Genomic DNA, 13,632 nt, shown 5'->3' with positions numbered 1-13,632 from the left:
AGAGAGAGAGAGAGAGAGAGAGAGATATCTGGAAAAGGTAATCAAAAGTTCCAGGGTAACGTAAGCAATCAGGATGTAGAAATCTGGATGAGGTCTCACATCGCTCTGGAAAAGAAGTCTGAGGTTCCATATTTTTCCCCAAAACCCGAAACATTTCATCATTCTTCTTTCTAAATTGCACTATTCCAGGAGACTGCAGATTACATAGTTCATTGCTAGTTCCAGCTGGTTGTAATAAGGCCGAATGAAGAGATTCCAGGCCAAATTCCACTTTTCCAGGTCTTCCTGGAAAGTTGATCTTTCATCACTTTGGAGAACCTTGAGGTTCGGTTTCCAGCGTTCAGTATGCCTCGCCCTTCCAGTTCATGATTCCCTGGAAGAATGATTACAGTGCTGGAAAATGCTGGATATTTGATATAGATTACTGTTGCCTTCGAATCAAATCTTGAGTGTATAATTCAAGGCTACCATTTCTCTAAGGTTGGATAAATGCCCCAGTTACTGAACACTATTACTTATTTATATTTTCTTTATATTTCATTCCGTGGTATTTACGTTTCTTTAAATAGTCATTTGACTGAAAAAAAAAGAATAAAGGTAGAATGATCCTGCACTTTTGTGTTAGTTATATACTGAATTATAATGCTGGATAAGATTATTGGCTTAAACTCAAGATTAACCCAGCAACACTGATACTGCTTTGGCCGTCTTCGTCTGCCGTTGGAACAAGTAGTGATTCTCGCCTGGGCATAAAGAGTAATAGCTCTCATCTTGGCTTGACTCTCTAGCGATTATTAGGCAGCGGGATCAGGTGTCCAAACAAGATAAGGAATCCTGTTAGCGTCGAAGGAATCCTGTTAGCGTCGAAATTCGCTGGGCCATCGTCGTCATCCTCATTCAACATCCTCCGACATTAGGATGGACTTCGGGTTTAGTAACTGGAAGCCATTACGCGTCAACATTGCTAGTCAGCATCGGCGGATTTATTCTGCCCTAAAATGGAGAACTGCAGTATCTGCAAAATTTTGGAAATTGAGATATGCCACCTACTGGCCTCGTGAAACACCAATACACAAGTTACTGCAGTTTCAGAATGATTCTACAATGCTTTCCACGAGTATTTAGGGGATCCGATTTTGCAGCATCTGCAAAATCAGTAGTAAGGCCAGGAAGTATCTACCATTTTTCTCAGTCTTCCGTTTTAGGGCAGTATTGCGATATGAGCTATGGCTGGTACCAGTAGATACGAGCTAGTCTTATGGTATTTTTAAGACTTCTACGAAGATAAGGGCCAGGGGCTATCTTGATAAAAGAGGTTGTTGAATTGGCAGTTCATTCATGTTAGTATGTGAGTAATTTTTTTTTTTTGTGAAGCATACGTATATATAAACATGCGTCCACAGACGCATGTATACGTATACGAGCATATACATATTTATATATATATGAATAATATATATATATATAATATATATATATATATATATATATTTATATATATATATATATATATATATATATACATGGATGTTTATAGATATATTTATATGTATATATTTAAATATATATATATATATATATGTTTATATATATATACATATATATTTATATATATATATATATATATATATATATATATATATATGTATGTATGTATACATATATATATATATAGAGAGAGAGAGAGAGAGAGAGAGAGAGAGAGAGAGAGAGAGAGAGAGAGAGAGAGATTTTGAGTAACGAATGCACTGTCTAGGTCAGACCTCACTATACATACAAACGACTTACATACATTCGCTTGATGAAGAATACTCTACGTACTTATAACAAGTCGTGCTCGCTCCTTATTCTTCCCTGATTCCGTTTTATTCTTTTTTTTTTCCCATCCCTTTACTATTCTTTATTCCACCATTCTTTATTCAGCTGAGTAATAGCCAGAGGGAACTGTTATCCAATCAAGGAAGTGAAGTGTCCCCCGCCCACAGAAAGGTGGCAATTCAATTGTTTTTTTCGGGAACTGATGGAAAAATTGCAACCGTGAACGATTTCCCTTTTTGAAATATTTTATGCGTGTGCGTCTGTGTGTGTATGTGTTTGTGTGTGTGTATCTGTTTGACCTAATATATATATTTATATATATATATATATATATATATATATATATATATATATATATATATATATATATATATATATATATGTAGATATTAGGCAACTATTTATACATATACATTATACATATAAATATATATATATATATATATATATATATATATATATATATATATATATATATATATATATATATATATGTATATATATATTTGTAAATATGAAATATATATATATATATATATATATATATATATATATATATATATATATATATATATATATATACAGTATATATATAAATATGTATGTATGCATGTATGTATGTAGGTATGTATATAATACATTATATACAGTATATATTTGTATACATAATACATACATATACTGTATACTCACGCTGGCACACCTACGGTAACCAGTAACCAAACATGACCTCTTAATTAATACCACACACATCACCGTAACACACGGACATTGGTACAGCAGCTTTTTCCTTGCATAAAATAATTTTAATTGTCACAGTCGAAGAGTACTTGAATTTTGGCGATTTGCGGGCATGAGGTAATGTTACATAATCCTTTATGCAAGAAATAGAGAATATAGAATACGAACGATTGCTGAAGAGAGATTAATTATTGGTGGTGAGGTGATTGGACATGTGGGGAGAACCAGAGAGGGTGCTGAGAGGGTGCACGGTGGGTTGGGAGTTGGAGAGAGAAATGATGAGGGAGAGAGAGAGTTGTGGATTGCGCAGTTGTCATTCGATTTGGCTGTTGTCAACAACTGGTTTGAAAAGAAAGAAAATCAGTACATCACATACAAGAGTGGAGCAAGAGAAAGTCGAATTGACTCCTTCACGTGCAGAAGATCACATCTGAGAGAGGTGAGAAATTGTAAAATTTTAAATGGAGAGTGTGTGGCAACACAGCACAGGGTGGTGGTAATGGACTTGGAAATAAAGAACACAGTATAAGGTGGAGCGCCTACAGTTTAGGTGGCCAAGGCTGTGGTGTAGGTTCCGACTAGGCAACTGGCGGACGAATACAAACAAGACCAACTTTTCCTGTAGTGCCAGGTCCTGACCTAACCAGATGTAACCAACCTAACCTAACATAGGGCGGCGTGCCCTAACCTGGCCGTGGGGGCTTCGCCTCCCCTGCACCCCCCCCGAAAGCGTGGGGTCGCTGGGTCGCGGAACTACTTACCTTGGCGGAGTTATTGTAGCGCGGGCAGAAGGTGTTACGCTTCCTGGCAACCGAAACTGTAAACTACCCGGTAGGACTGCAGTGTCCCATCAACAGTCAAGTGGTGGAAGCTGGTACAAGAGGAGGAAGCGAGGCAGGAATTTAAGGAGAGAGTGTTGAGGGAAGTTAGATTGCTAGAGGGAGTGCAAGAATGGTGGAATCACAACAGTATGGTGATAAAGAGAGTGGGATGAGAGGTGTTGGGAAGACATCTGGAAAGAAACCTCCTGACAATGAGGAAGCCTGGTGGTGGAATGATGAAGCGAAGGAGGTGGTGAAAGCCAAAAAAGATTCAAAACGATCTGGGAAAAGTATGGACAGAAAGAGGATCAGGAGAGGTACCAAAGACATAAGAAACAAGTAAAGAAGGCAGTTGCACAAGAAAAGGCAAGAACATTAGATGACATGTACGAAGAGCTGGAAACACCTAAGTAGGGGAGAAAAATTCACAAAATTGCAAAGTCGAGGGACAAGAATACCAAAGACTACTCCCACATAAAACAAGTTAAGGATGGGAATGTAGTGGTTTTATGCAACGAGGATAAGTTAAAGAAGAGGCGGAAAGAATATTATGAACAATTGTTAAATGAAGAAAATCCTAGAACATTCTTTGAAGATGGATTCCAGAACCTTGGTATGATACATACTTTTAGCAGGAAGGAAGTGAAAGAATAATGGATCAAAGACTTAGAGGAGAAACACCTGTAGGTGAAGAACAGTTTAGTTTCATGCCAGGAAGAGGAACGACAGATGATAAAAAAAAAAAACCTGGAAAAGCAGAAAGGGCTGCGCATAGTATTCACAGACCTCGAAAAGGCATACGATAGAGTACCACGCCAAGAGGTTTGGAGGTGCATGCGAGTAAAGGGAACGCCGGAGAAGTATGTGAGGTCGGTCCAAGATATGTATGAAGGAGCAAAAACGCAGGTTAGAAGCAGATGGAGGCGCCTGGTGGGAGAGCGAGAGGAAGACCGTAGCGAAGGTGGATGGATTCAGTCAGAGAAGACCTGAGAGACAAACAAATTGTCAGAGGACGATGTGTTTGACCGAGCCAGGTGGAGGATGAAAACTGTCAGAAACATCGACCCCACTAGGAAGTGGGAAAAGATGCAGAGAAAGAAGATATATATATATATATATATATATATATATATATATATATATATATATATATATATATATATATATACATACATATACGTGTGTGTGTACGTATGTATGTATAAATAAAGGCAATGCCTCTAAGGAAAGAGAAACGACCGGGTGGTGCAAGATCTTTCGGCTTACTGTCGTGGCATTGCCTTTTATTTATATATATATTCATCACATTCCACATTTTCGTGATTCAATTATACATGTATGTATGTATGTATGTATGCATAGTATAATGATACCCATCTATGTAGATGCATGACTGTGTAGGTATACGCCCTTTCCCATTCGGTACAAGGAAGAACGTGACAGACCAAACACTAGCATCAATACGTTCCACCTCTTGCCAGACGATTTTTCTTCTCTGTGGCAAAGGAAATCGAATAACGGGAAGATGAGGGAGGAATTTCTCACGAGGGTATCCGGAAGCAATTGACTGGAAGCTGATATTTTCGATGTGTAAAAATGGTTATTGCATGTCCACTTTTTTACGTAACTCTTTCTTGAGAAAAATCGGTGAGAAAAAGATAAAGGAAATCATATGAAATGTTGTTTTTAAGGGGTAGTAAATTTCCACAACCAATATCTGTGTACCTTCTATCTTGCTTCTCATTGGTCGATGCATCTGGTGTTGGTGAGCAGTGTGTCTTCTTTCTTGCTTCTGATTGGTCGATGCATCTGGTGACGTTGAGCAATGTGTCTTATTTCTTGATTCTGATTGGTCGATGCATCTGGTGGCTGGTGAACACTGTCTTTTTTCTTGATTCTGATTGGTCGATGCATCTGGTGGCTGGTGAGCACTGTGTCTTCTTTCTTGCTTCTGATTGGTCTATGCATCTGGTGGTTGGTGAGCAGTGTCTTCTTTCTTGCTTTTGATTGGTCGATGCATCTGGTGGCTGTTGAGCAGTGTGTCTTCTTTCTTGATTCTGATTGGTTGATGCTTTCGGTGGGTGGAGAGCAGTTTGAGGTTCCGCCAATCACGGTGAATTTCAGTGATGTCGACTGTGTGTATTTACCGTCAGCTTCTTAAAAACAGGTTAGCCTACAGCCACCACACTTTTAGTTTCCTTCTTACACGAGCTTCAAACAAATAAAGAGAATCCGGTGCCCTTTTCTAGCCCAGGACCGAAGGAAACAAAAGCAAAATGAAAAACTAAAGTAAAAGAAGATTGAAAGAGTGGGTTTAACTCTGAAGGATGCGTTAGAAATTCAGGGAAAACAAGGTTAGGGAAAGAGTTCTGAAGTTTAACAACATCGCTGTGTATGAGGTACTAACCTGAGAATTCAGGAACTAGAGGTAGATAGATAAATAGATAGATAAATGGATAGATAGGTAGATAGATAGTTTTCGTTGTTACAGAGATTTAGAGACAATCCCAGTCATTCTTGATCACATTTTTGCCATAGTGACTGAATAACCAAAAGATAAAGCCAGACAGATAGATAGATAGATAGATAGATAGATAGATAGATAGATAGATTCATAGTCTTTGTTGAAGTAGAACTTTGGCAACAATCCCAATCATTCTAGATCGTATTTCTTATAGATACTACTAGACAACCAGGGGACATTCAAGCTGTTTTTTTCCAGGAGAAAAAGTTGGCAAAAATAATATTTCAGTTTTCCTATTTTCTCTTATATTTCCAGGCGGTCGACTGATCGAAGAATATGCACGGGGAGGAGGGAAGGAGGTGGAGAGACTGATTCTCGAGGAATTCGGAGTTTTCATGTACAATCACGGAAGAGGAAAAGAAATTACCAGGACGGAATATCTCAAGTGGAAATATCGCAATGTCCCCAAGGATCAGGTAAGGAAGAACTCACTGGCGCAGGAAGTCATGGGGAGGAAGAAGTCGTGGGGAGGAAGGGTTTAATCTTTACATTTACGTTTTCCTGATCTCTCTCTCTCTCTCTCTCTCTCTCTCTCTGTGTGCCTTGTTTATGAAAGAGGGCTTTCCATGTCTCTTTCTCTGTCTTTCTTACTTTCATTCGTGAGCGAGGATTTTCTTTCTTTCTCTCTCTCTCTCTCTCTCTCTCTCTCTCTCTCTCTCTCTCTCTCTGCCCCATTTATGGTAGAGGTCTTTCCATGTCTACGAGTATTTCTCTGTCTCTTACTTTTATTCGTGAGCGAGGACTTTCTACACCCCCCCCGTCTCTCTCTCTCTCTCTCTCTCTCTCTCTCTCTCTCTGACCCATTTATGAAAGAGGTTTCTCTATGGTTTATCTCTCTCTGTTACTTTCACACTGAAGGATGACTTTAGACTCTCTCTCTCTCTCTCTCTCTCTCTCTCTCTCTCTCTCTCTCTCTCTCATGGTGTAAGATTACACTACATATATATACTTTGAATATATGTAGTTATCAATCCATAACTCTCTCTCTCTCTCTCTCTCTCTCTCTCTCTCTCTCTCTCTCTCTCTCTCTCTTTTCAAAATGGATACTGAGATTGTTCATTTCCACAAATAGGTTTTGTTGTAATCAAAGTGACGTCCCGAAAGGCCCTTTGTATTACCGACAGTTTATTCCACGAGGCGTACTGTCAGATGCACCCGTTACTGTGGATACAAAGGGTTCCCAAAGCTACTGTATGCCTTTGTACCTGAAATGGAATCAGTCACGTCAAGGTGTCTGCCTTTATAGATTTGGAGCAGTGTATTAGATTACTACCGAGAAACAGTATTTGAAAGATTTTAGAGTTAATTTCTATGGGTTGTAAGATGCCTAAATTATCTTTAATAAACGAGTAAAAAATGCGCCGAAATTTCTTCGGTGCAATCGAGTTTTCTGTACAGCGTGTAATCAAGGCCACCGAAAATACATCTATCTCGGTCTCGGTATAATGCTGTAAGAGCTGCGGCCCACGAAACTAACCATGGCCCAGTGGTGGCGAATCCTGTATCGTTGCCAGATGCACAGTTATGGCTAACATTAACCTTAAATGGAATAAGAAACTACTGAGGCTCGAGGGCTGCAATTTGGTATGTTTGATGATTGGAGGGTGGATGATCAACATACCAGTTTGCAGCCCTCTAGCCCCAGTAATTTTTAAGATCCGAGGGCGGACGAACGGACAGAATAAAGTGCGGACAGAATAAAGGACAAAGAAATCACAATAGTTTACAGAAAACGAAAACAACAAAACTTGTCTTATAATAATTTTTGAGAGAAAATCTAAAAAGCCACAAGTTCAGAAATGAAAAAAGTATCTTATGGTTTAGAGTGATTATTGTTTTAATGAAAAAATTTTGTTTTTCATTCACATTTTCCGGTATTACTTTAACAGGAGGGAAAAGAAACATTTTAAATAAAAGATCCCATCAGACGTATCTTAGGGAAACTTTATTTCTTAATCACTTCTTGGGAAGGAAGTTGGGAAAACCCTTGGGGATTTGAGCTTATTTATTTAAAGAAATATTTAAAAACATTAAAAAAAATAAAAAAAAAGACCCCATCAGACGTATCTTGGGGAAATTTTATTTCTTAATCGCTTCTTGGGAAGGAAGTTGGGCAAAGCCATGGGGATTTGACCTTATTTATTTTAAAAGACATATAAAGAAAAAGCCCCCATCGGAGACCCCCTCCTCAGTTTTATTCACACCAGAAGTCTCCAAAGGACCTAAATACTAATTAGGTTTCTGAGGTCGAAGGCTTTGATCAGCTTCTGAGAAGGCTCTCGGAAGCCTATGTCTTATGGGAGTTTCTGGGGCGAAGCCTAATTTTTAATGAATATGGGGAGTTCCCTGGATCTAAAATGTATCTGGGTCCGTGCTGAGGAAATGGCGTAGGAGGAGAGAGAAGGTTTGTTAATAGGAATTATGAAACACGCTTCTGGATGTGGGTGGGTGGATTCCTCGTCATTGTGGATGGTTATTAGTTTTTTTTATTTGTTTATTTATTATTTATTTATTCATCTGTTTATCACTTTGATAATGAATTAAGTGATTAATTCTAACCGGGTTTTAATCTGCTTATAATTATTTCTTCTTTTTCGTAGCTCTAAGACTTTTTTTCCCTTTGAATTTAGATTTTTATTTTCCTCTTTTTTGCAAAGGAGTAAATAGTATTTGTTTATTTTTTTTTATTTATTTTTTTTCTTTTCTTTCTTCCTTTATTTATTGACTTTCTTTCTTTCTTTCTTTCTTTTTCTTTGTTTATTTTCTGTATTCGTTTATTTAATCTATTCATTTCTTCCTTTAATTATTTCTTTTCATTGTATATCTAAGATCGTTTTCCTGTTTAGTTTTCTGTAAAAGGAATCGACTGTACCGGCTTTGTCTGTCCGTCTGCACATTTTCTGTCCTCCGTCAGATCTTAAAAACGACCGAGGCTAGAGGGCTGCAAATTGGCATGTTGATCATCCATCCTCCAATCATCAAACATACCAAATTGCAGCCCTCTAGCCTCAGAAGTTTTTTTTTATTTAAGGTTAAAGTTAGCCATAATCGTGCGTCTGGCAACGATATAGGACAGGCCACCACCGGGCCGTGGTTAACGTTTCATGGACCGTAGCTCATACAGCATTGTACCGAGACCACTGAAAGATAAATATATTTTTGGTGGGTTTGATTATACGTTGAACAGAAAACTCGATTGTGCCGAAGAAACTTCGGAGCATTTTTTACTTTTTTTGTTGGAGTAACATATCATTAATGTGGGTAAGTGATCATGACAGACTTCATATTTCAAGATTTTTATTCAAGTTGAATAAATAACAAAATCCCTTCAGTTACTGGAAGTTTACAGATATTGGCAGAAATGGAATTGTCCAGATAAAGTCATTCATTAGAATACCTTTATTTAAAAAATAACAGCGTGTCCTATAACTCTTTTTGAGGATGGAACACACAAAAAAAGTAAAAAACGCGCCTAAGTTTCTTCGGTGCAATCAAGTTTCTGTACATCCGCGGCCCATGAAACTCAGCCACTGTCCGGTGATGGCCTGTGTTGTTAGTGCCTATGGCGGTGCCAGAAGTACGATCATGGCTAATTTTAACCTTAAATAAAATAAAAACTACTGAGACTAGAGGGCTGCAATTTGGCACGTTTGATGACTGGAGGGTGGATGATCAACACACCAATTAGCAGCCCTCTAAAAGTGCGGACAGAAAAAGTACTGACGGACAGACAAAGCCGTCACAATAGTTTCCTTTTACAGAAAACTGAAAAAAAAAACCTCTTTCCATGCGAGTCTTACCAACACCATCTCTTCCCAGATGGTCGTTCAGATGGAGACGAAAACGCCGTTTAACCCGCTCAACAAGTGGGCCGACCACGAAGCCTGCTGGCAGATGCAGTTCCGGGGGTCCTTGGGCGAGACTCTTCTTCACGTGCTCATCATGTGTGACACCAAGGCACACACCAGGGTGGCCAAGATCCTCCTCAAGTGTTTCCCGAAGCTGGCTGTCGACGTCGTGGAAGGAGAGGAGTACTTGGGTAAGGAGTGGGAGGAGAGGAGTGTTTGGGCAAGGAGTGGAAGGAAGGAATAGCTGGGACATAGAAAGAGATTGAAAGATAGATAGGGAGTTGAGAATTGGTTTATTCATCGTTGTTATAGAAGAATCTGGAGGCGGGAATAGAAATTGATGGTAAAAAATGTAGCATAATTTTCAACCCTTTAGTTTGTATAAAATTATATTGTTGTCATTTTTGGAAACAAAGGATTAGCTGGGACATTATTGAAAGTTCAGTTGACATTGGTTTATTGATCGTTGTTTCTCGGGAATTTAAATTGTAAATGTGGCATAATTTTTGTCTTTAGTTTGATATTTTAATTTTTGGATTTTAAATGAAGTTAGTTCTCTTTATCCAGTACGTTTGAAGACTATTTAATTTATTGTTTGGCAACTCTCACGTAGTCTTGACATATAGTGCACCCTCTGATATGGGACGATGTTTGTGCCTCAGTATTTGTGATATATATATATATATATATATATATATATATATATATATATATATATATATATATATATATATATATATATATATATATATATATATATATGTGTGTGTTGTGTGTGTGTGTGTATGAAACCTTTACTCTTGTTGTGTAATAATGTAATAATGAAATAATTTACTCTTAATAATAATAATAATAATAATAATAATAATACCTGTAAGCGAAGTGATACTCTCTTTCCCATAAGATAGTGAGCCAACCTTCAGAGAGAGAGAGAGAGAGAGAGAGAGAGAGAGAGAGAGAGAGAGAGAGAGAGAGAGAGAGAGAGAGAGAGATCAACTAATTAAATAGCTGTCGTATAAAATGGGGAAAAGCTTTGGCCCTTTAAATTTCTGAGCTGGTCACGACCAGTTTCTTAAGAGAGCTTTATTAGAGTCTGTCAACAAAGAACAATTCCGTTAACGTTAATTAACATGTATAAACATACATATGCTAACGAACACTGTATGCGTAAGGGCGCTTATACCTACGGAATGAAAGAAGCAGTTTTTAGGGACAAATTTACTCGGGAAATACCAGTACAAACAATTAACGTTTCCTTTCGAAAATATGAACTCGTGTTACCAGGAGATGGAAACTTAAATAACGTTTTAGTGTACGACTTAGAGGGGAAATTAATCCCTGCCTAATTTAATTTTCAACTACTTGAACAACGACTATCTTCTAGTGCAGAAAACTTACAAAACCCCGTTACTTCATATATCTAAAAAAACACTGTGCCACTCACCTCTATTCTGCAGCTCTAGCCCCCTGGATCTCATGGCCACACCTTCCTTCTAAAACCTCCTTGAATCCACTTTTCCAGCTTTTTCTTGGTCATTATCTCTTTCCCCATGGCTACATCTGAATCTTTGCCCTCCATTCACTCCACATGACCAAACCACCTTGAAGTATTCTAATATATTATTTCACTTTAGCGAATTCTTTTTAGAATGTTCCAACTTTTCATCTTACATTTTTTAAGCGAAGTTAACATTCGCTGCTAAGAATGTACAGTTGCTCAGTTGTTCCTTTTTTCCATTCAAAGTTTTGCTTCTTCTTTTCCCAATCTTTTTCATACGCTGTTGCTTTCCTTGCTTTGTCTATTCTTTGGCTTACTACTCCCTTTGTCCTATCACTATCCATTACAATTACTCTCAGATAACTACATGAATCAACCAAGTCAAGACTAGTCTTTTACCATCTGCAGAACTATCCAGGACTCCAATTTCCTACCTTCTATTTAATCTTGTAACCACCCAGTTGCTGTCGGTTACTTTCAGCGATCTCCACTTCCAAATATTTTCAAACCTTTTGCCAGTCGCTGAAGCTTCTCCTCACTATTCCAGTGATCACCACCAATTCCACAGTCCAATTAAGGTGATTTTTCTTCTCCCACACCCCTGCCTTCAGTAACATTTTGTAATCATCCCGCTGCTGTCAATTACTTTCAATTATCTCCACTTCCAAATCTATCCAGAGTTTCTGATAGTCTTTGCAGCTTCTCCTCACTATCCCAGCGATCACCAGCTAGCTACTCCGCCTTCCAATTATGATCATCTTCTTCTCCCATAACTTTGCGGTAATATATTTTATTTTTTATTTTTTTCCAGGTGCAAGCGCCCTCCATTTGGCGATAGCTTACTCCAATAACGAGCTGGTTACGATTCTCGTCCAGTGTGGTGCGGACTTTCGTCAAAGAGCCATTGGTAAGAACCATATGTTTTTTCTTCTTCTTCTTCTTCTTCTTCTTCTTCTTCTTCTTCTTCTTCTTCTTCTTCTTCTTCTTCTTCTTCTTCTTTTGAGAAAGCATTCACTCTCAATTTTTAATATTTTTTGTTTACAGGAGTTGGTACTTCAGTGATGAGTAAGACATAGCAACTCTAAGATGCCTTGCTGTGAGAAAGAGAGAGAGAGAGAGAGAGAGAGAGAGAGAGAGAGAGAGAGAGAGAGAGATTGAATAATAAGAAAGTAGTTGAAGCAAGGGTTTAAGATTGCTTGGTGGAGATAAACTAATAAGATAAAAAGATCAAAATACGTTCCAAAATTATTACAGTACAAATACAACTAATTACACTTCAACACTTTCTTCTAATTCAGTATGCACGAGTTGGCTATGTGTCATTTGTACAATTGCGCGATTCGTAGTGAGAATGTTATTAAACTGTACATATATATATGTATATATATATACATATATATACACATATATATATATATATATATATATATTATATATATATATTATATATATATATATATATATATATATATATATATATATATATATATATATATATATATATATATATATATATATATATATATTACAATTACCACCAATTTTCAGTTGTTTCTTAACAAGAGGATTAGATCATTTTACGCAAAATATGCTACTGTACGAAAAACAAGAATAATAGGATTAACTTGAAGAAATACTTCTCCATATATGAAGCGTGCCTTGCCGAGTTGAAGGTCATATCATAAAGAAAAGAAGAAGAAAGTCTTCATTTATTTTTATACCAGCAGACAGCCTCCAGCAAATTTCTAAAACTCCAATGACGTTTGAGTGAGAGGTTTCAGTTACGTGTGTGTGTGTGTGTGTGTGCAGAAGACGTATGATTTTTAGTGCTGTTTTAGTAATGTTTCTCTCTCTTTGTGGGGATACACTACTGATCGTCTGTCAGCTTATCTGTGCATGTATTCGTCCGACGCTAAGGGGAATACAAATGCAGGGATCTATAATATAAGATGTACTTTATAATTCGTATCGAAATTCCTTCCCGATCAGATGGATAAACATGAAACCAGTATTGAACAAAGGATCAGAATGAGAATGCTACCGCAGTGAAATAGTCACATACAAGCGGGTGGAATATAGAGCATCTACTGTAACTTGAATACTCTCCAAGTTTCGATGGCGTTGTTTAAAGGGGAGCTTTTAACTGCAATTTTGAGGCGTCATTTGGTAACTTACGGTCTGTTTACGTTACGTTAAAACCATCGTACTCATTTATCACGTCATCTTCCTGTACTCTGATAATCTGCCAAATTTTTTTAGAATCTGCTGGTACATAAATGATAATGAAAACAGTGATGGGTGTTCAAGAATATAAAAATTGATGAAATTGAGCTATTGTAAGGGGGACTTGTAAATTGTCAACTTCTCGAATTCCTACACCAT

The 13,632-nt window shown here is 37.5% G+C and overlaps 1 protein-coding gene across 1 annotated transcript in view; it reads left to right on the top strand.

Moving 5' to 3' along the window:
* iav (transient receptor potential cation channel subfamily V iav) overlaps positions 1 to 13,632 on the top strand; it is a 45,145-nt gene that overhangs the window by 1,255 nt on the left and 30,258 nt on the right. The window contains 3 exon segments of the mRNA XM_067130674.1: positions 6,160 to 6,320; positions 9,724 to 9,943; positions 12,062 to 12,157. Coding sequence (XP_066986775.1) covers positions 6,160 to 6,320; positions 9,724 to 9,943; positions 12,062 to 12,157 — 477 coding nt within the window.

Source organism: Macrobrachium rosenbergii, chromosome 29 (assembly GCF_040412425.1).
Source record: "Macrobrachium rosenbergii isolate ZJJX-2024 chromosome 29, ASM4041242v1, whole genome shotgun sequence".
NCBI classification, from domain to species: domain Eukaryota; kingdom Metazoa; phylum Arthropoda; class Malacostraca; order Decapoda; family Palaemonidae; genus Macrobrachium; species Macrobrachium rosenbergii.
The sequence above is the reverse complement of the archived record's forward strand: the minus strand, read 5'-3'. Positions and strand labels throughout refer to the sequence as shown.